Source organism: Mirounga angustirostris, unplaced genomic scaffold (assembly GCF_029215605.1).
Source record: "Mirounga angustirostris isolate CCGP_5_RB_7025 unplaced genomic scaffold, mMirAng1.0.hap1 SCAF_380, whole genome shotgun sequence".
Lineage (NCBI taxonomy): Eukaryota > Metazoa > Chordata > Mammalia > Carnivora > Phocidae > Mirounga > Mirounga angustirostris.
In genome coordinates, this window is record NW_026992088.1 from 1 (window position 1) to 25,963 (window position 25,963).

The 25,963-nt window shown below is 39.3% G+C and overlaps 1 protein-coding gene across 2 annotated transcripts; it reads left to right on the top strand.

Annotated features, from left to right (window-relative positions):
* Nucleotides 1-20: 20 nt before the first annotated feature.
* LOC135363494 (rho GTPase-activating protein 20-like) lies at nucleotides 21-25,612 on the top strand. 2 transcript variants are annotated; one of them, XM_064583995.1, is made up of 9 exons: nucleotides 23-6,286; nucleotides 8,756-8,797; nucleotides 9,435-9,519; nucleotides 13,618-13,695; nucleotides 15,918-15,984; nucleotides 18,510-18,698; nucleotides 21,983-22,158; nucleotides 23,543-23,704; nucleotides 25,445-25,612. In XM_064583995.1, exons 1-9 carry the CDS (start codon nucleotides 6,183-6,185, stop codon nucleotides 25,556-25,558), a joined length of 1,017 nt encoding a protein of 338 aa, XP_064440065.1. In that variant the 5' UTR covers nucleotides 23-6,182; the 3' UTR covers nucleotides 25,559-25,612. The 2 variants fall into 2 exon arrangements, with proteins under 2 accessions (XP_064440066.1, XP_064440065.1); XM_064583996.1 differs by lacking the exon at nucleotides 13,618-13,695 and having other exon boundaries at nucleotides 21-6,286.
* The last annotated feature ends 351 nt before the right edge of the window (nucleotides 25,613-25,963 follow it).

Below are 25,963 nucleotides of genomic sequence, written 5' to 3' on the forward strand. Positions count from 1 at the left end.
TAGAAAGTAGGCAGGGGGCCGTGTGGAGATGATGGGAACGTATGAGAGAGGGGTAGTCCAGGAGGGCCTCTCCTAGGTGGCAGCACTGAAACTCGATCTATGGGATGAGAAGCAGCCACAGTCCTAGACAAGGTGCCTGAACCTTCTAGGCTGAGGGACCGGCAGGCTACGTGGGTGCAACCTGACCCCTGGGGGGAGGGGCTCAGGAAGGCTGATTTGATGGGAGCCGAAAGCATGGGGCATGCGATCAGATGTGAAACTGCGCTCGGGGTCCAGTCACACACGGTCTTCACAGGCCATGGTGAAAAGTGGAAATATTTTGCCAAAGCATTTTTAACTAGGACTGACTGAATCTGATTTATAGCTCTCGCAAATTTTTCTGACTGTTGGTAGGTAATGGATGGATGGTTGAGCAAGAGTGGGAGCAGGGAGACTGGTGAGGGGAGGCAGTAGTCCTGATGCCTGCTCTCAAGGGCTCCAGGATAGGAGTGCAGTAAAAAGGAAGGAGGCAGCAGACAGATTGGGAATATATGCTGGAGACAGAACTAACTGCGTGCACTTTCCTCTCAACCCTGAACACAAAGGTAACTGATAGCCAGCCTGGAACCTGATGATTGCTCAATAAATGTCCAAAAGCAGGTGGATGGGAGGTCAGCTGTTTACTTGCTCTGTCTCTGTTTTCATTATTCACAAAACATCATGAAAGACAAAGACTATTCCAACCAACCAAATATCAAGAAGCTTTTTAGTCACCAGAAAAAAACTACGCCCCCTTTATTTTGCTGCCCTCACCAGCTCCCAGTTATGCCATGCCATTAGTAAGCCATGCAAGTACTAATTTGGCAAAATGCTGTACTCAATCTGAGTGACATTAATGATAATTTATCAGGGGCTTACTACATGACAGGTGTTATGCTAAGAACTTCATGTATGCAATCTTCTCCAACCTTACAACTACCCTGTGAGATGGGATTATTTTTATTTTAGAGAAGACCTCTGAAAATCAGAGGTCTGAAGGTTTTGCCCAGGTCACCATATTAGTGATGAGTAGAGTCTACATTTGAAATTAGGTCCGTTTCTTTCAAAGTACAGGCTTTTACTCTACGTGTGGTGCTGCTGTTTCTATTATTTCTATTTTTCTGAATTTCATACAACATTCCATGAACACCTAGATTCTCTCTCATTATTGAAATCAACCTTTCCTTTATGTTGAGTAAACAACTCCAATCTGCTTGGTATCTGGTAAGAAATAGGTCAGAATGCTTAGTGAACTGAGAAATGAAGGTAGTGTAGCTGTCCAAAAAAAAAAAAAAAAAAAAATCAGAGGCAAAGACAGAAATAGTAAAATATATTTGAGATGAGTGATATTGCCTACAGATGTAGCCTTGGAGGTGGTGATGTCATGAGGAGGACAGAGAGAAAAAGACTGTCCAGGTCCTGGCATGAGGTCCGTATGACGCACTCTGCTCCTCCTGATAGAGGGCCACATCATTATTTTTAAAAAAGCAGACTAGTTACCATTCCCTTTATTTAACCAAGGTGAGTACAGGAGACTAAAATGTGTGGGATGCATGCTGGGGACCACACGAGGAGCATTACAGATTCCTCGTGTAATTTCCCCACAGCCCTCCAAGGCCAGTATTGTTACCATCCACCGACTGCAGAAATGAAAGTGGGGATGGAGGAAGTCTCAGGAATGGACCTGTCATCCACAGGGAAATGGTGGGAGAGACTCCAAGCCAGGCCTGCCTTCATCCCAAGGCCACACTCTTCCTGCCACACCATGCCACACCTACTCTTGCATGCTCAGCCCGAGACACGCTAACAAACAGCAAACTCCTTTCCTGCTCCTTGGGACCTTGCAGACCACTCCCATTCGATTTATAAGGGGAACAGGTTGTCCTTCACTTTGTTTTCATCTTTGTAATTATTATAGCACTTAGGGAGAGGAGAAGACCTTTCTTTTCTTACTAGAGCCATTTATTGTCCTGGATACTGCTTACCTCTCAGCGGGTTTTACAGAACCTACGGTGTTCTGCTGAAAAGATTTTATATAAAGGCAGTGTTCTTTCCCCATGAGAGAACTGCATCCTTTTAAGAGCTGAATTTTTTATTTTGATTGGTTCACTATTACAAAAGAAGTGCAACATTTTTCCTCTTCACATATTGCTTTTGAGATAGGTCTTTGTGTCTACGCAAGGGTTTTTATGATGTGACAAAATCTACATCAATGTATTTAATAATGTTCTCTTTAAGAGACTCAGCTCCTGAAAGATTATCTTATATACTTTTTACATCCATTTGGAATATTAGAAAATGTAAGTGATCTCAGGCACTTGAATTTGGCTTCTAAAACCAAGGCCCTTGACAGAGAGAGAACACAGATTTTTGGAAGTCCAAGTTCGGGACACCATCAGGGTCAGGTTCCCGCGAGAGCTGTCTTTCTGCGTGCAGATGGCTGCCCTCTCGCCTATGCCCTGTGGGGTTTCCTCAGCGCCTGCATGTACACACACACACACAGAGCTCTCTCTCCCTCTTCTTACAAGGGCACCAATCCTACTGGATTAAGCCCTTACCCTGATGGCCCCATTTACACTTAGTTACCGCTTAAAAGCTCTCTCTTCAAACATGGTCATATTGGCAGAGAGGGCTTCACGGTAAGACTGTGGGGAGCAGTGGGGGAGGGGACACAATTCTGTCCCTAGCAGTCACGAGCAGCACTTCATGCTGTGGCCGCGTACAAGTTTTTGCCAGTTTTTAGAAAACGACCATGAGAACATTCCCATAGTAAACATTTGGGTATATTTATGATCACTGTGAATATTGGACAAGTTTACATTTTTTTTTTCTAGAAGGAAACAACTAAAAAGAAATAGCTCCTGCATTAACAACCTTGTTTCATCCCTGTCATCCTTGTTCTTGGAGGATTGTGTTATGTCCTGAATCAATCTGTTCAAATTAATCATCTGAATTTAGGGCCTACGTTTTCCAATTAGCCATAAGAAGGGGTTGGGGTGACCCAGGTTCTGTTTTACCTCAGCTCACCTGCAGGCTTCAGCTGGAAACTCTCATCTTTAGGTTGACGCTATAGAAATTAACACAAATTGGGTAAGTAGTTGACTAATTGCTACCTCTGTATTCTGTCAAAATTAGTGAATTTTAGTTTGTGTGTAATAATAAAAGGAATTTAAATGTTTGTTTCTTCACAAAGAAATTATATTTCTCTAGTCGTACAAGATGTTAATAATAGTGAAAATTGTTTGGGGATTCTTTTCATACGCCTTCAGAAATTTCTCAAGAATTGAGGTCAGATGGAACCTTCCTTATTACTTTTGATATTCATTAGAATACTAAATAAGTTATTTTTCAAAGAAAATTATTACTTTATTTTTAAGAACAGTATCTGCTTGATAAATATTAAGATATTAATACTAGTAGAGGCCCATGAAGAATTTACAAAAAGGAAGGGACTGAACTTAGTTCTTTAGACATCACATCCCTCATATGTAGTTATTAAAGAATATAAAATGAAACAAAAAATGAATTTAAATTAGGTCAAAAGATGAAGATGACTATTAACTCATTATCCGTGAAATTACAAAGAATTACTTACAGAATATAACAGGACCCCCACTCCCAACATCTGTAAAAGGATACCCCTATCTTAGAACAGGGGAAATCCCCCTAGAATCCTGTAAATTTCCACAGTGCACTGGGGCTTCCCTTCTGGTATAAAGGTTGAGGTAGCAGAAAGCAAGAGTGATATCCATCATGTTAATACAAATATAATAAAGGACTATTTTTAGAAATAAAAACCACAGTTCTTTCTCCTCCTCTTTCTTCTCCTCAAGTCAGTTTACATTAGATTAATACTTTCTAATTTCTACTGAGATAATCCAGTTGGGTCAGTGATTGAGAGTGAAGAAATGCAGTAAGACCCTAGAAGAATCCACTGAAGTATGAAGCTTTGTTGTAATAAACTTTAAATATTTCCAAGCTAGTAACCAGCTTTGTTAATATAATGTCTTGAGATTTATCCTCTCACTCCCCAGATAATCCAATGAGAAAGCCTGATGGCTCTGGGGATCGAAGTGAGGCTGAGTGAGGGTAGGAAACATGAGAAGGGTAGTTCATGGAACGATAGGTCAGCAGCCACAGAGGCCAAGTGGTTACAAACATGGGCTCATGAGTTAGGCTGTCTGGGTTCAAACTCTCTTGCCTTTGGCAATTTAGTTGACCTTTCTGTGAGTTTCCTTATTTGTAAAATGGAGCTAATAAAGACCACCTAGTGTAGTTGTTTGAGGATTACATTTTTTATATTTGTATTTATAAAATATTTAGAACAGTGCTTGGCATATGATAAGTGCTCCAAATGTGATAGGACAGTCGAAACCATGCTCTGGGCTTTGGGATAACTCCTTGGTTTGGAGTAGATAATCTTGGTGCTTTCTTGAACTAAGGAGAGAATTACTGAAATGCCTTTTTCCAGGTCAATGTATTTGGAAGTTCCCACACAGTACCTTGGGTGTCTGTATACACACAGATACCTACATTAGAAAAAAAAAAAAATCTTAAAAACCAACAGATATATGTCTATCTTTCCCATTAGCCATATATTTTTACCCTGACAATGCCTTTGGAGTTACTATCTAGAAAAATGATTTTATCTGATAATCAGACATCTGATATCTGATAATGATTTTATCCGATGACTTTATTCATTGTGTCATAAACTTTGAATCTAGATTATCCTTCAAGTGTGCGTCCAGCAAAATTATTTTTATTTCATAAAACCCATTGGAGAGTCTTAGCTTTAATTGTTCCATGAATCACTGGAGTCACAGGGATTTTTGCACATGAGGTGTCTTTGATCTCATTTTAGTTTAGTGTTTCCACATGTGTTTCTGAATAGTAAGGAGTTCCAGAGTGGTGTGTCCAAGTTCCCTAAGCATCCCTCAGAGGGCTTATAACTATTTAAATCCCAAGCCCACCTGAGAGTTAAAGTTGTGAATTAACCAAATCAATCAATATGGTGGTTTTCATGTTAGAGATCAAAGAAGATTAGGCAGAAATTGTCAAAAAGCAATTTCACCACTGACAAAGTTGATCACCTTCTGACTCCTCAGAGAAATGGGAAGTATCCATCACTCACATATAAGACCTCCTGACCGCTGATCTGGGATTGATTGATGGATGGATTGATGATTTTTAAATTGGGCTCAATCTGTAGGCTAACAGTTTTTCAGTTTTAGCCATAATCTAAGGGAAAATGATATGGATAAAATTTTAAGAAGGGAAATTGAAAATAACCTATGCTTTAAAGGCTAGAAAGTATTTTTTTTTAAAATTAAGGTTGAAAATAACTTTTAAATCTTTCTGATCCCCCCCCCCCAAAAAAATCTTTCTGATCCAAGTTTATTTTTTGTTCTTGGTTTGTCTCTCTCTCTCTCTTTTTTTTGAAGATTTATTTATGTATTTATTTATTTTAGAGAGAATGAGCGTGAGCGGGGGGAGGGGCAAAGGGAGAGGGGAAGCAGACTCCCCACTGAGAGGGGAGCCTTACATGGGGACTCGATCTCAAGACCCTGAGATCACCACCTGAGCCGAAACCAAGAGTTGGATGCTTAACCGCCTGAGCCACTCAGGCACGCCCCCTGGTTTGTGTCTCTTAAGCAAAAAATTGTATGACTATTTTTATAAATCGTGTATCAGGTAGCTTTGTTCAGCCCCTCAAATACTTTTTGAAGTAAGCAAGTCATAAATGAATAATTAACTATAATAATAACCATAAAACTATATATAATAAGAAACAAATTCTAACAATAATAAATGAATTAATGGTTTTCTTAAAAAGCTCTGGAATATATAGTCTTTACTCAACACTCAACATTCAGAAAAATGGCCACTTGCTGCCATTTGAGGAAGTGTTTTCAGGGCCTTCCTAGGGCCAGACTTCGCTCAACACACACTTTGTAAAGGTCATGTCACCATTTGCTGTGCTGGGCACAGAGGGTAATAGAGACAAGGGAGGCATGCTGTGCCCTGGAGCAGTGAGAACTGGTCTCTGATGAGCACAGCTGTTCCCATAAGATTTATGAAACAAACTAACAGAGGTCTTGTTTGGGTATCTTTCTAGGTATAAGAAAAAACTTAAGATAAAAAAGAAAATACCACTGAACACCATGTGGACTGCCAACTGTATGGACAGAGTGGAGGATGCCAACATCTGTGCTGGGAGGTCCTTTATCCTGGGCTGGCCCACGGTGACCTTTGTGGCCACCTTCGGGTAAGACCGACCGTTTGGTCTTGTATTTACATGGGATAAAAAGAAAAACATTTTAATCTGATTATATGTCAAGCCAGTGACTCCCTTTTTGACTTCCCATAATGACACTCATTTGCCTTGTACTTCCCCCCAAAAGGTATGTACAAATGGGAGCAAGTAGATAACATAGAGTGGGAACTATTGGAGTAATTTCTTTTGGTTTTGATCAGTGGTTTTTCCCATGGGCTCTAGGAGCCACTTGAGGAATTGGGTGTTTTAGGCATATGGAAGGAGAATCAAGAGAGTGAGGTTCTAGAACCCCTCTCCAATATCCTGCCCCCTAATTCCCAGGGGGTATGTGTGTTTCTAAATCACTGGCATATTTTTCTTGAGCAAGTACTATTAAAGAGTCCAATTAAATTTGAAAAATTGCTCTTATACTCCCAAGGTCATTCCTTTAAAAATAGTATGGAATTATACAAATAAATTAATCATGTCATTGAATATGAGGTTGCCTGAATTGCTGTGTACTGATTATCTTAGTTGGTGTCTCTAGAGAGGTGACCATCTAAAACAAAAGTATGATTGCATTGAGTAGAGGTTAGTTGTGCAAGACACATTCTTAGGCTGACACGAGGATGGGGAATGTGACTCTCTACCCCGGACATCCTGAGCAGACACTCCTGAGTTTACAGGGGTGGTGCAACACTTACATCTGCTGTTTGAAACAACCACACCCCAAGTCTCATTCTTGTTTTGCACAATGAGTGTTCATCACATGCACTTAACACCCTTCTTTCTTCTCCTCACCCCACTCCACCAAAATGTCCCACGTCATCACAAAGGGAAGACAACGAAAATGTTTACAAGTTGTTAATTTATTAAGCCCTATAATGCAGCGTTGACTTAAGGAGAAATTTTCAAAGCTTATTGGGAAGAAATATGTATTTATATGCTCTCCGCATGTCTTCTTTTCCACGACGCATTTCTGTAAAGATTCTCAGTTCCTCTTGCTTCCTGTCTTCTCCATGTTGCAAATGGAAGGAAACAGTTTCAATTGGGAATGTATAAAGTCTTTGACAGGGGAGTTTCCAAGAGACTTTTTTTCCCTAACAAGCAGGAAAATGTGGAAGCCAGGCTTATACATGTTATATTAGTTAAAAAGCTGTGTAAACATATAGAAGGCATTTATAACAATTCCTGGCACCTAGTGCTTTTGCTATTTGTGGTTATTACTGTTCTGCAGATCAGCATGGCTAACTAGAAGCTGTGTCCATGCGCATAGGCAGGCTGGGACGCTAAGTGGGCGTTCCATTTTCCAGATGGGACAAATCCTGAAACAGCGATGGAGGGGTTGGGGAGCAGTGTTGCTGGGAGGAGTATAAAATGTGGCAGCCACTGTGGACAGTTTGATGGTTCCTCAGTAAGTCAAACAGAATTACTATACGACCCAGCAATGCCACCCCCAGATAGATACCCAAGAGAAACGTAGGTCCACACAAAAATTGATACACAAACGTTCATAGCAGCATTGTCGACAATAGCCAAAAAGCAAACAAACAAACAAAAGTAGAAACAACCCACGTGTTTATCAACAAATACACAAAATATGGTACAGGAGCTAGAAACAGGAAGGAAGGAAGAGTGACTGCTTCGTGGACACAGGTTTGCTTTTGGGTGAAAAAATGTTCCAGAACTAAACAGTCACGGTAGTTGCACAAAACTGTGAATGTACTAAAGGTCACTAATGGTCAATTTTATTTTGTGTAGTTTACCACGGTAAAAAAACGCTAGTAAGTGGTAAGGCCATGTATGCATGAGGCTTAAAACATTCGCAACTTTGGGTACTAAATGCTGTGAAAACTTTAGTTGAGAAAAGACTAACCTTTAGTAGTTTAGCACTAGCTGGATCGATCTTGCTCAGAGGATCACAGTAACGAAGAATGTTTTCTAGAAACTAATTTAACACATTCCAATCTGCTATGTGTATAAAGAAATAAAAATATTACAGGTGTTTCTTCCTAAAAAGCTATTCTTGTTTCTGGGCCAAGATAGTTCCATCCAAATGCCAAATTCCTTAAGTATGATTTAATTTGAATAATAATGTTCTTTATATCTGAATAGCACTTGCAGCTGCAGGAACACTCGGGGTATAATTAACCCTTTTCCAGTTCTGGAAACTGAAGATCAGCGCAGTGAAGCAAAGTGCCCATGATCACATAGCTTGCATCACATAGTTACAATTAAGTGTTCAGATTCAAAACCAACTTTTCTCCCACTTTAGGATCTACTTCCCATTGCTTTAATACGCTCATAAAAGAGTGGGGTCCCTCCAAAGCGCAACTATGAGGACAGTATGATATTAACACATGCATCCACATCCTTAACAACTGGCTGCTGCTATTTTTTTTCTGGAATGGTGATCTTATTTTGCTAGTATAAGTATTGTATGTATCTTAATTTTTTCTTCCCATTTTTTTTAAATTGCAGTTCTTCGGAACAAAAGGAAAAATGGCATTCTTTCCTTCAAAGGTATCTTGTCACTATACATATTATACATCTTTAACCCATGAGAAAAGAATAAATCTCTTCAAAGCAGTGCCCCCACACACTATGCTTCCCCTACTTAGTAGAAATTGTTAGACTATCCTCAAATAATTTCTTATTTAGATGTACCCTGGCTGCTACTGCAAATAATCTGCTCTTATTTACATGCACATATTGCTTATTTTTGATGAAATTCTGGTTATCACTCTCATCTTCCCCTTCTCTCAGACCTAATGATTGGAGCTAACATTATTCTCAAAAGATACATATTAAATTTTCTTAAGTGCAATTTACTCTCCTGAGTGATGCTCAAAGCACCTTCTCATTCCTACCCTTGAAGGTGCTGGGCCCTCCAGTCTAGGCAGGAAAGCTTTGATGACTGGATCCTCTACTCACATCTTACATGACAAGAGCAACCTGTTGTTTTCTGAGTCATGTCTTACTTTCCTGAAATAGTTTTGCATGTTTTCTTCCAACCCATAATTTGATGTTGCTGAGTTTATTTACATGCATTTAAAAATAACAGAGTATGTTGAAAATTTTAGCCACATAGATCAATTTGAAAGTAAGCTAATAGCTAATTCATCCTACTCTATTTGGGGTTATTATTGAATTTGATTAGGTACATCAATCTGGCCAAAGAGAAGGACCAGCCCAAAAGCATTCCTCTCAGAATCTTCACTGAGGACATCAAGAACTGTGCCTGTGTAAGTGTTTTTAAGACCAAAAATTAAATTCCATGTTCCTGATTCAGATAGAATGAAAGAGATGGAGATGGAGATAGAGAGAGGGAGGGAGGGAGAGATGGGGAGGTAGGAAGGAGAGAGCAAGAGATAAGAAGAGAGAGAGTATTTAGAAAAGTACCATGTGGGAAAATGTATTTTCCTGTCTACACGTGTCTTTGTATACATAAAGAGTGAATCCTAGGTAATATGAAGTGAGAGGAATCCATGCCACAGTACTTAAGCATGAAAAGAATATTGCATGTTAAATATCCATAATATTTCCCTGGTTCTTTCTAATAGCAACAACACTGGCTTGTAATAAGGTGATTTTCACATGCAGGTATTTCCTACTAGAAGTAAACATTTTTTCCCAATGGTTACTACTTATGTACAGAATGGTTTGGATTGTTTCCACAGTTCTCCACCCTCCCCCCATTGACGCTTTATTTGGTATAACTGTAAACTCACAGAAAAGTTGTAGGTATAAAAATAAAACAAAAAACACCCCATGCACCCTTTACCTAGATTCAGCTATTAGTAACATTTTACTCCACTTGCTTTATCATTTATTTTCTTTCTCTGTCCCTATTATGTGTATGTTATACTTATTTTTGAGGGTCATACAAATGCCATGGCCCTTTATCCTTAAACCTAGGTATTTCCCAAGAATAAAGATATCCTCTTATATCACCATCACACAGTTATCACCTTTAGTAAATTTAACATCGGTGTAATACTTTACTCTGCCTTCCATGTTCCCATTTTGTCAGTTGACCTCAATAATGTCTCCTTTCCAGTACAGGATCTACTCAAGGGTCAGGTATTTCACTTAGTAGTTATATCAACTGCAGAGGGGTTTTGAAAGGTCTTTTGATCCAAGGAATATCAGGGTTGAATTGAGCTCAGAGGGATGACACTTTTAAGGGATCAGCATATTTCTATCTCATTTTCTTTTGGCTGTTGGGGGGAAAAAAATCAAACCAGTTGCCCATTCTTGGTATAAAATTTGATTTCTGAAATTGTAGTGCAGTAGCCAAGACATTTGCAATGATGAACAAGATACTTTGGGTATCTTTAAGTGACATTTTTTTTTTCCTGTTATACTTTACAGTAGCTCTAGGTCACACAAAATAGTATTTGAAGGTGGAAAAAGGGGTAGTTATTCCTGGCCAAAGCAAAAGCCATGCAAATATTTTGATTGGTTTCTAAGCACCAGGTAGATGCATTGCATGAAGGAGATAAGGCCAGAGGGTTCTCTAGCAGCAGAGCACACTCTTGTCTCTGCCTGCTTTGATTTCAGCTGTGGCAGTGGGTTACACTCAGAATTTTCCATGGAAAATTACCTTGAAATCTTTAAAAATCAACTTTATTTATGTATAATTTACACAAAATAAGCATTTCTAATGTTCTTCACTTGTTCCTGAACATCCAAGTTTCCCTCTAACACTGTTTTCATTTCATCCTAGAGAGATGATCCTTAGCATTTCTTGTGCAGACCTGGTGCAAACAGATTTTCTTAATTTCTCTTATCTGAATATGGCTTTATTTCACACTCACTCTTGAAGGATATTTTGAGGGATGTAGAATTTTGTTCGCAAACTTTTTCCTTTCAGCTCTTTAAAGATGTTCCACTGTCTTTTTGTCTTTGTGCTTTCTGATGAGTAGTCTGTGATCAATCAAACGTTAATCCCCTGTAGGTGATTTGTCATTTTTCTCTAGCTGCTTTCAAGAGTTTCTCTTTATTTTTGGTTTTTAGCAGTGTGGCTATGAAGTATCAAAGCATGGTTTTCTTTGAATCTGTCCTATTTGGCATATTCTGAACTTCTTGAATTTATAAATTTAATTTCACCAAATTTGGGAAATTTTGATCATGATTACCTCAAATATTTTCTTCCCCATTTTCTCTCTCCTCTCCTCCTGAGAGTCCAGTTATATGTATATTAGACCCTTTCATATTGTTCATAGATCCCTCAGACTCTTAATTTTTTCAATCTTTTTTTCCCCTTTTCTTCTTCAGACAGGATAATTTCTATTATCTATTTTCAAATCACTGACTTCTTTTTGTCATCTCCATTATGCAATGTAGCCTAGTCAGTAAATTTTTTCTTTAAGATATTTTTCAGATAAAAAATTTCTGTTTTTAAATATTTTTAGTTTCTATGCTAAGATGCCTCTTTCGTTTATTGTGAGCATATTTTCATTTGTATCATTGAGCATTATTGTAATAGCTGTTTTTGGCTAACAGTCTGAACATCTAGATCATCTCAGGGTTGGCTTCAGCTCTTGAGAATTGATCACATATTCCTTGTTCTTCATATATTAAGTAACACTTTGACTCATATAAAAAAAAGTAACATTTCTTTTTCTTTTAAATTATTTCAAAAAGCAGCTTATTTTTCTGAAGTCATTTGTTTACAGAGAGCTCTATCTACTGGAATTTATCTGTTTTGGAGAACCTACAACATGCAGGAAAATATACATACATCTCTGGAATTACTATTTTGAACATAGTATGTTCCTTATACCATGAAAACCATTATCTTGCAGACCAGATAAATTAAAAAGTGATTATTAGTATTTCAAAAGAGATTTTTTTTTCTTTAAAAAGATTTCATGGGAGGGATGCCTGGGTGGCTCAGTCAGTTATGCATCTGCCTTCGACTCAGGTTATGATCCCAGGGTCCTGGGATGGAGTCTTGCATCAGGCTCCCTGCTCAAAGGGGAGCCTGCTTCTCCCTCTGTCTTCTCTGCCTGTGGCTCCCCCTGCTTGTGCTCTCTCTCTGACAAATAAATAAACAAAAATCTTAAAAAAAAAAAAAATTTGTGGGAAACTTTTTAAGTTGTACTGAAAGGCTTTCAGACATCTTAAAAAAAATAGCAGAGCCATTACTTCTAACTAAATTTCAAGCTAAGACCCAGTCTTGAATCCTCTAGACAATTTAACATAGGAAGCCCCTCCTAGACAATTTAACATAGGATATCCTTGAGTTTGGGTGCTCTGAGTCCTACTGCTAGGTTCTGAACACTTTTTTTTATAATCCTTAAAGCTCAAGTAGTTTGAAATCAATGAACACTTTTGTTTATACAAGTTCGATTATCAAGCAACTTTTGGGCCATCTGTCATATCAAGCAATTGCATTTCAATTCATAAGAAGAAAAATACAATGAAAGAACAAGTTTCTTTTAACTTTGTTTTTAATATTTTTAAGGACTGTGAGTGTCCACTTCTGTTGCTTGTCTTCTTCATGCACTGTTTCTCAAAGAACACAGGCCTCATTGCCTAATAATGTTATAAAAAGTGTATGCGTGGTTGGTTACATATTGTCCTCTTTTAAAATGTCTTTTGGAATTCGGGTACTTTTATCGATATCATCTCAGATTCCTATCCATCCCTTTCAGATAATTTTCAATAACTGTTTTCCTTGTTGTATGGAGCAGTTTCTCAATATAAGGTGTGATAGAGAGATATTATAAGTAACTACTCACTGTCAGAGTTGCGAATGGAATATAAACTTCTAACATTTTCAGTCTCATTTCCTAGACTCATTGGTTTTATTTGTCTCAACAGATTTCAACAATGGAAATCTTAGTAACCATGATGACACAAAGAAAGTATTGACTAAATAGTTTTTTTTTTTTTAAATGTCTGTCACAGACGGTTCTTATTCTGATTTTGCTGAAACTGAGTATGTAATTGCGAAGAGAGAAAAGTATCTAGCTCCTCCTTTTTAAACTATCTCCCCTCTCTATTTTGGGAATAGCCTTATGGAGCTGAGGGTCAGTTCATGTCCCCTCGTGGAATTCTGTTTTTCTCTTTCTTGCTTAAGCTGCTATATTTTGTAAGCCACAAATCCTTGAAGGGAAATATATGTTTCACTGAAATGTTTCCTACTAGCTTCATGTTATGTAAAGAAATGAAAATATAATCAAGGGTGTGTGCTCTACATATGCTTTACTTTGTCATTAACTGAAAACAAGCTTTGCCTTTAGAGTATGGATAATAATTTGACAATAATTATTTGGTCACCTGCTTTAAATTTTTAAAAATTTATAGCAATTTTTCTCATTTCTTTTTTACAGTCTGTAACTGTAACAGTAACAAATTCAGACACAGTGAATGACATTATCAACATGTCACTACCAATGCTAGGAATAACTGTAAGTACCCTTGCAAACTATTTTTAATTTAAAAACCATCTTTGACTTTTGAGATTTGTGTGTGTGTGTGTGTGTGTTGTGTACCTCCCGTTATAAGACAGCTGATTATTATACATATCATAGTCATATTTTGTCCCCCAGATTTAGAAATTGAAGGCAGCAAAGCTATATTATTAGCCTATACATGGGTGCTCTTCTTGTCTTCCCATTTTAAATTTTCTGCGAATTCAAAATCATAGCATAAAATTGGGCTATAATTTTAGAGTGCTAATAACAACATGCAGTTTATTGTATATATTTTATACACAGACAATAAAATATTTCTAAGTTTCTAAATATTTCCTCCTCTATTGGACTCTTCTTTCTGTGTCTTCATTCCTGATTCCTCCCCATCCCTGTTTACCCTGGTCATCACCCAAGGACTCAATCCCAGTTAGATGAATCCTAAATTATATGTTTTGTTGTACATTTTGACATAAAGACCACATGGCTAGAAGCTACCTCCTCTTGATGCAGTTCCTTGGGATGAGGCGGCTCACACCCCTTATGAACTGGTAAAGAGGACAAGTTCTGAATAAGACCATGATCTGGGGGCAGTTGCGTACATATCACTTTCATCTTGTTTTGGTTTTAACGGCCTGTTCCTTTATGTTTTGATGGCGCTGGTGTGAGTTGCTGGATTTTTTTTTTTTTTTTGATGAAAGACATGGACATATTTGAGGATGAGGTTTTCTAAGGGAAAAGAGAGGGAGAGTGATAGTCAGATGGACAGAACTGAAGGGAGCACTTGTAAAGCACAGCTTCTTATATAAAATCCTCTATAAATGCAAAAATGTCTTGCTATTATGACATGACATAATTACAAGATTCTTACTTAAATTCTGTCTGACCCAATGGTATAATAAAGCCCCTTAAAAATTCAGGGCAACTGGAATTTAGCATAAGAAATCAATGATTTCTGTACAAACAAAATTTAATAATATATCTGAAATAAAATTGAATTTATATGTACTGAGTAAAGCACATATCTACATTGATTTCTAACCTGTATGATATATATACCCTAAATAGGAATTAAGTCTTAGACAGAGAGTGAGTGGTTTTAGGGATGAAGTTGAGGAGATTGATTAATGATGAAGCTCATTTTATTTCATGTTTGTGATTTTCCTTTGCATAAAGTGATCAATCTCACCACACAAAGAATTTCTGTTTTAATGAAGAATTGGGGTTATTTGGCTTTATGTATGCCTGATTTAAGGGATTCCAGCATAGCATTTCCAAACCCTACCCTACCTTACTAGCTCTCACGAGTTATTTGCAATACAATTTTGAGCAGATTTAGCTATGTGTGTGTGTCTGTGTGTCTGCGTGTGTCTGTGTGTGTGTCTGTGTCCATACCTATGACCTTTCTTCATAAGGGCAAGACCATGATTTTTAATCAGGAGTCCAGGTCAAGCATAGTACCTATCACCAACAACTCCATGTCAAACATTTTTTGCTTTAGTCTCCTGGAAGACTCTCTAAAATAGTTCAGCGATCTTTATAATTTAGATGTGTTTGTTTCAAGTAGGACTTCCAGGTTTACTGGGCGGTAATTCTGCTGGGAGTAATTGTTTTCTGCATCTGATATGTTGTCTAGGTTAGAGTCCTTGTTCTTTCTCTCCCTGAAGTGGGGCTTGCCTGCACCAAAGCCAGTGGCTGACTTCAGTCCACTAACTCCTCAAGGCCTCTTGGGCGTTTGTCTCCTTTTGCCCAGGGCTGCGGAACTATTGATGCCTTTCAAGTTACTTTGCTCAGGAATAGTCATAGCAGGGTATATGGCTCTCTGGACAATATGCATGTCAGGGCAGGGACATTTGGCGGCAAAAGCCAGCATTATCCAAGGAATCTAGAGACAGCGGAAGGCAGGACTCTGAGATTAGAAGTTTCCTCCTTAGCGAAGGGGCACAACTGTGATTTCTTAGGCCATGGGCCACCCACACCGTGAGGGGCTGATTGTACTGTGGTTTCCTGGCCTTTATCAAAAATGACAAGAACCTGGGACGGTCCACTGGAGGCTATGAGGGAACAAGTTAACAAGTACTGTAGCTACCTCCATGGACCAAATGGCATTTATACTGGCCCCAATTCTTTCTTTCTGGAAACAGAGAAATGCAAAGGAAATGTGTTCTTCAAGTACTGTGAAAGATTTGTTATGATGCATAGTTCTTTTTGTTTCCAAGGGCTCTGAGAAAGACTACCAGCTGTGGGTGAGTGCTGGCAAGGAAGCGTCCCCACACCCACTCACTGGTAAGTGTCAGGGAAAATCTAAGATGGGATTGATTAGGTTCAAAATTGTAACTCTACATCTCAAAGTAATGGTTGTTCTGTCTTCAGCTTAAATACCCTTAAAAGTGAAAATCACATGCAATATTCACTCTCACGTTTATTAAAGAATTACCAGGTGCTTACTTGTTCCCAGGCACTGAGGACATCTCTTCATTCATCAGCTTAAGGTCTAGTTAGGGAGAGAAATGTAAATTTTTCGTTTCTACTTCATTTTACCTGACAAACGGAGCTGTCTTAAAAATTTTTTTGTTTATTGTTTACTTACTTATTTACTCACTTAGGTATGAAAGCATAGAATTGGAATTTTTTTTCCCCATACATTTATTTTTCATATTCCAGTCTTGAATTCCAGTTCCTAACAACTAAATAGCCTCTATTTTGTGAGAATCCGCTAAAATCCAATCATGTCTCTGAATCCAGGTATAGGTATGTATTTAACACCTGCTCTGTGCCCAGAAGTTTTCTCAGCATCATAAAGAGAATGAGATAATCACATTTAAACTCCTCAAGTCTTCACTGACTAAACTACCTGCACTTTGTTGTTTCTCAGGCTTTTTCCATCACTGTTCTTAAGGTTATTGATAAACAGATTACACCTCTCCTAAAATAGTTATTAGCACAAGTCCTCTAAAAAAAAATCTTTGGATTAGCAAAATTGTTCAGTGCTTACCAAAAATAGAAGGATTAAAAAACAAGAGAAAAAAGAGAGGATCTGTAGCAGACCTTGAAGTATAGTAATGTATGGTAATGGTGACAATGATTTCTGCTAGAAATCTTAGAGCATTCCTTCTTACATGCGTTTTTCAAAATCTTTTTAATAATCCTGTGAGGCGGGATGCCTGGGTGGCTCAGTTAAGTGTCTGCCTTTGGCTCAGGTCATGATCCCAGGGTCCTGGGCTCCTTGCTCAGTGGGGAGCTGCTTCTCCCTTGGCCTGCCGCTCCCCCTGCTTGTGCTCTCTCTCTCTCTCTGACAAATAAATAAATAAAATCTTAAAAAGAAAATAATCCCGTGAGGCTATTACTCTTTTTCAAGTTATCTAAAGAATATTTTCAAGTGATCTAGAAATCTAAATAACCAATTTCTTTCTACGAAATGTATATTCCCAGTCTTAGAATACAGAGAGTCACCAAGGGCATAGCTGAGGAAAAAAATCCCCCCCACCATTTCATGTTTCATATTAATATTGACATCTCTGTAAAAGTCGGCCAACCACAAAAAGGAAAAAAGTCAAATACTTAAATATATTTATTTTAATAAAGTGCATTAATTTAGGTAAAACAATATAGATGATAACTTTTTAGACTTTGAGCAGCTTCACACACCAAGGCAGCTCTAAGGAATCCGGAGAGCCTGTCATTCATGATGATCCATTGGCAGCATTCAAAATGCATTTTTTACCAATGCTCTCAATTCTCAATTGCGGATTATCTCCTGGTTATCTTTGTGATTTGGTTGTATTGCTGTCGTAGAAGCTTCTTTTTCCTTAAAAGAGGGAAGTCACTGTGATTCTTGTGAACACATCAATGACACTGCATCTATGACAGATGAGAAGGAACAGCAAAAGCTCCCCAAGTTACATTCAATAATAAATCAGAAATGACAGAAAGAGAACTTCCATTCTGTTCTTAAAAAATGAGATCCATATCCTATAGCACAGGGTCTTTGAGAATTCTATAGAGAGGAAACAATTTAAAGCATACAAGAACAAAACAAATCACTTGGCAGGCAACTCTCACTGACTCTGGGTGCAGTTTTCCACTCTGTAAACATCGTTTTGCACTTTGCTTCTGGGTTCCCAACACTGTTCAGCCTTCCCTCTGATCATCACCTGGCAGGACTCCCCTTGGAGGAAGGGCAGCAGTGGGAGGGAAGTATAAAGCATAAAGGCAACCCATCCCACTGCCCTTGAGTAGCTCTGCCTCTAGAAATTGACAAAAGGAAATGAAAAAAAAATCTGCTCAACTGACATTATGTGAGAGAGAATAGCAATTCTTAATATATATGTTCAATTATTTAAAAAATATTACCCACCAATGCATATTAATATATTTACTCTGATCCTTATAAGTTTGTGTGAGGGCAAGCATTTCAAAGGATGAATGTAAGGCTCAGAGGGGTCAAGTAATTTGCCTAAGATGTGCAGATCTCGTTAGTGTCAAGGCAGAAACTAGAAGGCCTTAAATATTCTCAGATGGAAACACAGCGAAAGTCAGCATTGTGCAATGCACTGATGAATCTTTGTATTCCAAGTAAAGTAACATGCTTTACATTTTTTTTCTCTTTTTAAAATCTTTTCCTTGGGCACCTGCTTTCTGCAGGGTGTCTCCAACAAGAGCGAATATGATGCTCACTCAGGAGGCACAGAGTGAGTGCCAGAAGCCCCAGGAGAATAGCAGCATATACCAGTGTGATGCATACACTCATGGGAAGGGGGATTTGATCAGAGCCATCACCATCAGCCTGAATCTATATTTTTTCCATATAGGACATAAACATCCCTATGGAATTAAAATGAGCCATCTTCCATCTACCACACTGCTGCCGCAGACACCAGAGGACTCCATCTCTCCTTCCACCCTCCAGGAGTCCCTCCTTCTGGAGCAGGGGTTCGCAGAGATGCAAGGCCGGTTCATCCTGAAGCCCAGGCACCCGGCGCAGAATGAGCAAGGGAGAGGTGAGCCCCTTCCCTTTCTTCAGGTGTCTCCTCTTGGCTCATGTCTCCACTCTTGCCCACAAATTGAGGACACAGAGCTCACTCTCTCTGTGGGGGGTGGGGAGGAACAGTAGAGGCAAGAACCCCAAAACTGCACAGAATCGAGCTTAGAGAAACCCAAAGGTCTTAGGACCCAACTCACTTCGAGGAAGGTTGTGTGCTTGTTTTAATTCTCCTAGGTAGACTGTTAGCTCCTTTCTCTGTATCCCCAGAACACTTTCTACATATAATTATGTGAGTACACATCTGTGTGTCTTCTTAGAGCACAAGCTGTTTGTGGCCTGGAAACAGGTCTTCCCTATTCCAGGGTTTTATCTAGTATCTCAGGCCATCACAGGATGGAATCAAATGACTGCATGGCTTAGACGCACCTGGAATGGAAGAACTCCAGTGGAGTAAAGAGTTATGGAACTGAATTGGATTTATTCTGGGCTTAGGCTGAAGTGGCCTTGGGCTTACAGTTAGAATTCAAGTCTCAATTCTGCCCCCACTTTCCATGTCTGCTTCAGACACAGGTCAAGGCTGGAGCTAGACTGAATGTTTATGGTCAGGGCTTTTTCATCTTCCTTCTTGCTATTTTTTTCCCTACCATTCCAGTATTCTCCCATTGATATTTTTTTCTCTGATGAAAATGTGTTATTCATCTGAGAAGTATTGGGCCAAAATAGAAAGTATTTTATTGTTATGATTGTGATTCTATAAGCACAAAGTTTCAAAAATTTTATTTTTTAATATTCATACCCTAATTCAAGCATTAGGAAACATTAACCCAAATCTTGCCAGGACTGTTTAAGAAAGAATAGGTTTCCATAAAGTTAGCTTGTTTAATCATTCCTATATTTTTCATGGCTATAGCATATATTTTTATTAGTAATAGAGGCAACATGACCTCTAACAGCAAATAATGTACATTATGAAACATCCAGCTAAGCCTGAAAATACCTTGGAGAAAGTATAGGACTCAATGTGTACTTATTTTCTGTATACTCATAGAGTAGCTAGATATATAGCTTTGTACCAAGGGATACAACATTCTTCTTAAGAGCATTCTTCTTATTAAAGCTGAAGAATGGAATATATTTGGGTAGTTTTAGAAATAATAAAACTAGGGGAAGAGTAGGGAACCCAGGTTGCATACAACAACTCAACTTACATATTAACACGTATCTTCAGCAAATGCATACATTTTGATGTACAGGAATCTCCTCCTGGATTTAAGAATGTGTTTGCTTTCTTTCTTCTCTCCTTTTAAAATGGTAGCGGTATCAATTTCAGAGCAGGAAGAAAGAGCCTTAGTTAAGTAAAGTGGTAGCCATCCTTCATGATTGCCTACCTTCTAGAGGTTGCAAAATCAAATAGAGAATGGGAGTGATGTCTGCTTTGGAGGGGGAAGAGACTGACGTCTAGACTGCCTGAGGCCTTCTGAGCAAGGAAATTACTTTTATCAAGGCTGCCACGAGCCATGCCTTGTGCTGAGTAGTACATTACATTTAGTTCAACGAGTTGTAGGCAGCAGCATTTATGTTAAAGTTAAGCAAACCAAAGCTTAAGAATTTTTGAGTAATCTAACTAGGTGGCAGAACCAGGATGCTTCTGGTTCTTAGATCCTGGTCTCTCTGGTCAAGTGCCATGAGTGTTGCCACCCACGTGAGTGGATACGGTGATGCACTCACTACATCCCAGAAAAGCCCAGTGGACAGGTGTTTATGGGTGTTTGGTGAAATGTTGCTCATTTGTTTATCCTTCTACAGCTTGGCTCCTCTGTGGACTTTTAAAGAATTCAGTTATTTAAGCAGATTTTATAAGCAAATGTTAAGGTATCTTATAAGGAAAACATTCATAGCTGAGCAGTAGAAACTTTCAACTCAGCTTTTCACTGCAGATCACCTTTTCTTTGTAAAGCTCTTCTTCTGCATTCCTTTGATAGGGAATGTTGGGTAATTCAAAATCATCTCTGGAAATTGGGGATAAATCAGGCATTCATAATCTCTCATTGTTTTTCTTTTTGTATGTTTTCTTTCAAGCCTTGTACTGGTATGGTGTATATACATGTATGTTTGAGTATGTGTGAGGAATTGGGTGCAATTCATTGTGGATTAGACTCTTTTCCGTAAATATCAAACATAATTTACAAAAAAAAAAGTCATCTCTGGGTAGCTTGGTGGGGTATCACAAGAAAACACAGTCACCTGGAATCTTACCACATAGCCAGCATGTAATGACTATTTCCCAAGAACCCTGAATGCAGGGAGTCATCCTTGGGGATGGCCCAGAGCAGAGACACCAGAGGCCACCTGAGAAGTGGGGTCAGGCGGATCATGTCATGAGAGGCAGATCCTTTTGATCATAGAAAGATGAGCACTCAGGGGCACCTGGGTGGCTCAGTCGTTAAGCGTCTGCCTTCAGCTCAGGTCATGATCCCAGGGTCCTGGGATCTAGCCCTGCATCAGGCTCCCTGCTCAGTGGGAGTCTGCTTCTCCCTCTCCCAATCCCCCCCTGCTTGTGTTCCCTCTCTCGTTGTCTCTCTCTGCCAAATAAATAAATAAAATTAAAAAAAAAAAAAAAAAGTTGAGCACTCAGAAAGCCAAAGAGGAAACTTAAGACTGGAAGGAGACTCACTGTGAAAGCAGATGATTAACAAACTCAGCTTGATTTGAATACCAGATCTTTTGAGCTTTTAAAATCAGATCTGACACTGGATGAATCCACTAATCATACTTACCAATAGGAAACAAACAACAAGTGAAGTGCCTCGTGATAAAGCACAACGGGCAGTAGATGGGATTGAAAGCATTGACACTAAGTCTGATCAAGTCTCTAGGTTTAACCATCAGTTTGCAGGATCTGGGGAACAACTGTTAACACCATAAGAATGCTATTGGCCAATTTCAAAACATGGAAAATTCTACACAAAAAATGCCTCAGTTTCCCTCTTCTAGCCATTGCAGTGAATGTACCGTAGAATGGGAATGGTGAAAATAAGGTTAAGCGGGATGGCTGGGTGGCTCAGTTGTTAAGCGTCTCCCTTGGGCTCAGGTCATGATCCCCGTGTCCTGGGATTGAGCCCTGCATTAGGCTCCATGCTGGGTGGGAAGCCTACTTTTCCCTCTCCCGCTCCCCCTGCTTGTGTTCCATCTCTCACTGGCTCTCTATCAAAAAATAAATAAAATCTTTAGAAAAAAAAAGAAAAGAAGGTTAAGCGAATAAAACAACAACTACTACTACTAATCTCACTTCTTCCTTAGATTACAGGCAGAAGACAGTTAAAAGCGGTTTTTTCAGAGACTGGGCCTGTTGTCTGGGCTCCAGCACTAGCCAGGACAGCCAGTGCACAACCCCACCTTCTTCAAAGCCAGGACAGCTCTTTGGAGTTTCCCTCATGGATGTGTGTAATAAAGACAACTTGCCCTTCCCAATCCTGGTAGGTCATCTCCTTTTGGTCTTCTATAGCCCTTCTGAGGAGGGGACACTCTGAGAGGCCACGTGTCCTCATCCAAATCTATTCCCAAATGGAGAAGTCATTAGACAGCCCCTGGCTTTGGCTGAGAAGCTCTGTTACTGTTATTTCAAAGAATAGAATCTGATTTCGGTCCTGCAGAGTCATGAGGCAAATACAACAGGAAAAGACATTCTCCATTCCACTTGGGTCTTGTTTCCACAAAGACATGCGGAGGCTTGTTCAGATCAGTCAAAATGGACTCTGTGTATGTGAGTCTCTGAGAGTCCACCTCATCTTCACACTCTCCCCTCATTGCCTTCCTGAACTCACATGAGTCTCAAGTCTCCTTCAGCAGAGTCTACTCAGTCTAACAACTGTAAACATCTGACACGAGCATAGACTCATCCTCTGGCAAATAGGAATCTGTTAATCCTAACAGAATATGTCAAATGAAAGCCACAGAGTTTGGCCTGTGTTATCTCAAACTGCTGTAGTGAATTGTCAGTGTGGACATTGACTGAGTATTCGGTGTCTCTGCAAGCACTGTACGGGATGTAGGGAACGTTCTGCTAGCTATGAAGAAATGTATCATCTTAGCTAGCATGTTACCTGCTAGCTACTACCCCAGGTCCTTGCATCACAGCAAATTTAGAGGGTAGCTAGGATTATCATCCTCCACACTTCTTAAACGAATCGGAAAAGCCTCAGTACAGGATGTATGTGCCCCAGCTCACACAATAGATAAGTAGCATAATAGACTTCAGATCCATTTTATTCCCTGAGTCCAGCCCTTATTAAGATTCTACACAGCAGGGAGAGGACATGAAGATACAGCAAAAGACAATGAAAGACTCATGAGAAGGGAGGGTAATCAGAGAAGGGGAAGAGAGTTTCTGAGCCTGACTTTAAAAGAGGGAAAGAAATAGAACAAGTAGGAATGGAGTATACACTCACTTAAAGAGAAATAAACAAATGGGAAATGTGTATTTCCTAAATAGACTTCCATACTTGGCGGAGAGCATCTATGTAAGGCAATAATGAGAAAAGAATGGTAAAGTAGGAAACGGACGGTGATTGTGCAAAGGCCTTGAAGCAGAGAATTTTGATTTAAGAGTGGAAACTCAATGGAAAGGAAAATCTGCTTAAAAGAAGTGTTTAAAATGTTTCAGTGTATGACTGTAAAATGGATATATGGGTAGAAAGTATATAGAGAGACACTGAAAAAAAAAACAATCTAAATTGACTTTAGTCCTTTCAGCTCAAAAACAGTGTACCATTGCATTCCCCTCCTCTTTCAAAACGGAGGCAAGCTTGAGCTCTGCGTTTGGGGTATGAGATGCGATATAATTTTCTTTTCTTCCTACAGGATATGCTTTCCCTTATTAATCAAAAAGGGTCCCTCACAGAATGCATCTTCAGCAAATCACCCAATATAAAATCAACCAGGGTCCTAAAGGAGAAACTAAATTCTGGGGTCAAAGTGGACCTGTACAGCGAATCTGTTCATGTGGTCGCATCCGTCTTAAAGGTAGGGAAGGTTCTAGCATTATCCACACACGAGTAACTGAAGCTATGATTGGTGTCTTTCATCATGACTGCTCAAGAACCATAATGGGCATAATAGATTAAGAACCTGACAAGCTGAAAAACGCTTGACAAAATCAAAATTTAAGGAAGCTACTTTAGGAGTTAAAAGCCCCATATGTTAGAAATTCTTTCTGTTTTCACCACACACCGCCTACCCTGCCTTCACTCCTGAAGTCGCCATGCAAAATACTAATACTGAAATGACTACTAGTCATGATAATAAATTTCAAAATACGCACTGACACATACACACTGTTTACCCATGCAAACATTCTCACCACCCTCCTAGTGAAGGCAAAGTTTCCAAAAGAAATAGAACAGGGAAAGAATTTAATCCATCCACCTTGGCACTTATGAACAGCTCTGAACAACCCTATGTTAACGTAGTAATGACTACAGTCTTAGAATCTCAGTCACATTTGGTCTTCCCTTGTCCCCCGTTAATGTTCGAAGATGTGATCAATAGCAAAGTCCAGAAATGACTTAGGTAACCACTCCTACACTGCGGTCATAGTGATATCCAGTAGTAATATACATATAGGCATCAGGAGACAGGAGAAGAATGCTGATACATTACGTAGCAAGATGAGTGTTGCCCTCTGTAAGGTGAGCACATGGAATCGATTTTCTAGCAAGAGTTAGGAGGTTCCGGGTGCCTGGGTGGCTCAGTTGGTTAAGCGACTGCCTTCGGCTCAGGTCATGATCCCGGAGTCCTGGGATCGAGTCCCACATCGGGCTCCCGGCTCAGCAGGGAGCCTGATTCTCCCTCTGACCCTATCCCCTCTCATGCTGTTTCTCTCTCTCTCTCTTTTAAATAAATAAATAAATAAAATCTTTAAAAAAAAAATCATTAAAAAAAAAAAGAGTTAGGAGGTTCCTTCCTGATTCGGTGTTATAAGCACCGACTAGGAAGAGGGTATGCACATGTGGGCATAGTGCTTAGACATTTCTAAAGTTTTCTCTTCCTGAAGTTGATGGATCTTGGTGGAGAAACAGACTCTGCAACTTTGGCCTTGATAATATCATGTCAAAAAACTGGGAATGGACCTAATCTAGAAATGAATCTATCCTCAGGACCTCAGTGAGTCTACTATTAGACTCTCGACTTTTAGACAGTTAAGAAAAGGAAGAATGAAGCAATTGTGCGAGTAGCTTTCTTCCAGGGAGCACACATACCCCGAGTGAGAAGACCTAGTTCTTTCCTAATATGTGTGCAAGAGCCCACCTGTTTCTGTTTCGATTGTTTCAGGCCTTTTCTTGCTAGAGTTAAGAGCTAGCACTGTGTCTAAAACAAGCAACATGGGTAAGCGTATTTCTGTCCAAGAAGCTAATAGGATTTAGGATGGTCTATAGCCAGACCCTGTCAGTTTGTGGTACTTTGCAAAAAAAGCACACAAAGAAAATAAGTTCTAGATGATAGAAGGGAGCTTTATCTTCATTTCTACCACAGCCTAAGCTCTGCTTTAATGCCTCTAAGATTTAGGGGGAGAATATCCAAGCACTTGATGCTGCGTGTGCAAGTCAATGGAGAGTCAGAGCCAAGCTCCGTGTGGGTCCCAGTTTGGGTATCTGTGAAGGAAGTGGGGGCTGAACTGAATTTTTTAACTACATATTTTCTCTGTAATATTTCCAATACATATTTTCTGTAATATATATACATATTTATTTTTATCTCCACAAGTATTTCCTAAGAAATATCCCAGGATGTATATTTTTGTCTGATCTCTATGACAAATGGCTCGGTGTTATTGATCAAGGGAACGAAGAGGAGAAGATGACTGCAGCGCGGAGGTAACGATGCAATAATTACTCTACTCTGGTCACATCTCCAAAATACACCCAACATACTATTAGGAAAACATTGGCTTACGTTTTGCAGCTTTGCCCACTATAATCATGACGAATGTCAAAGAGTTTCAATTCTTCAAAGCCATGGGGGTCAGCTTCAGAATAGAGGCACGCTTTAGGGCTATTATTGTTCTTCTCCTGATCTTATTAATGTGGACTCCTTGGCCGTTTGACACCTTCTGGATCCATGAACCTTGTAGACGAAATTCCCTGGTTCAAGACACATGCAAGAGCATCAACTGCCAGGGCTATGACCTTAAAAGTCTGTCAAACATTTAACTAACCAGAGAAGTGTTTATCTGGCTCAGGAACTAAATTCAGTGCAACAATTTTGTCTACATTCATGCCTGGA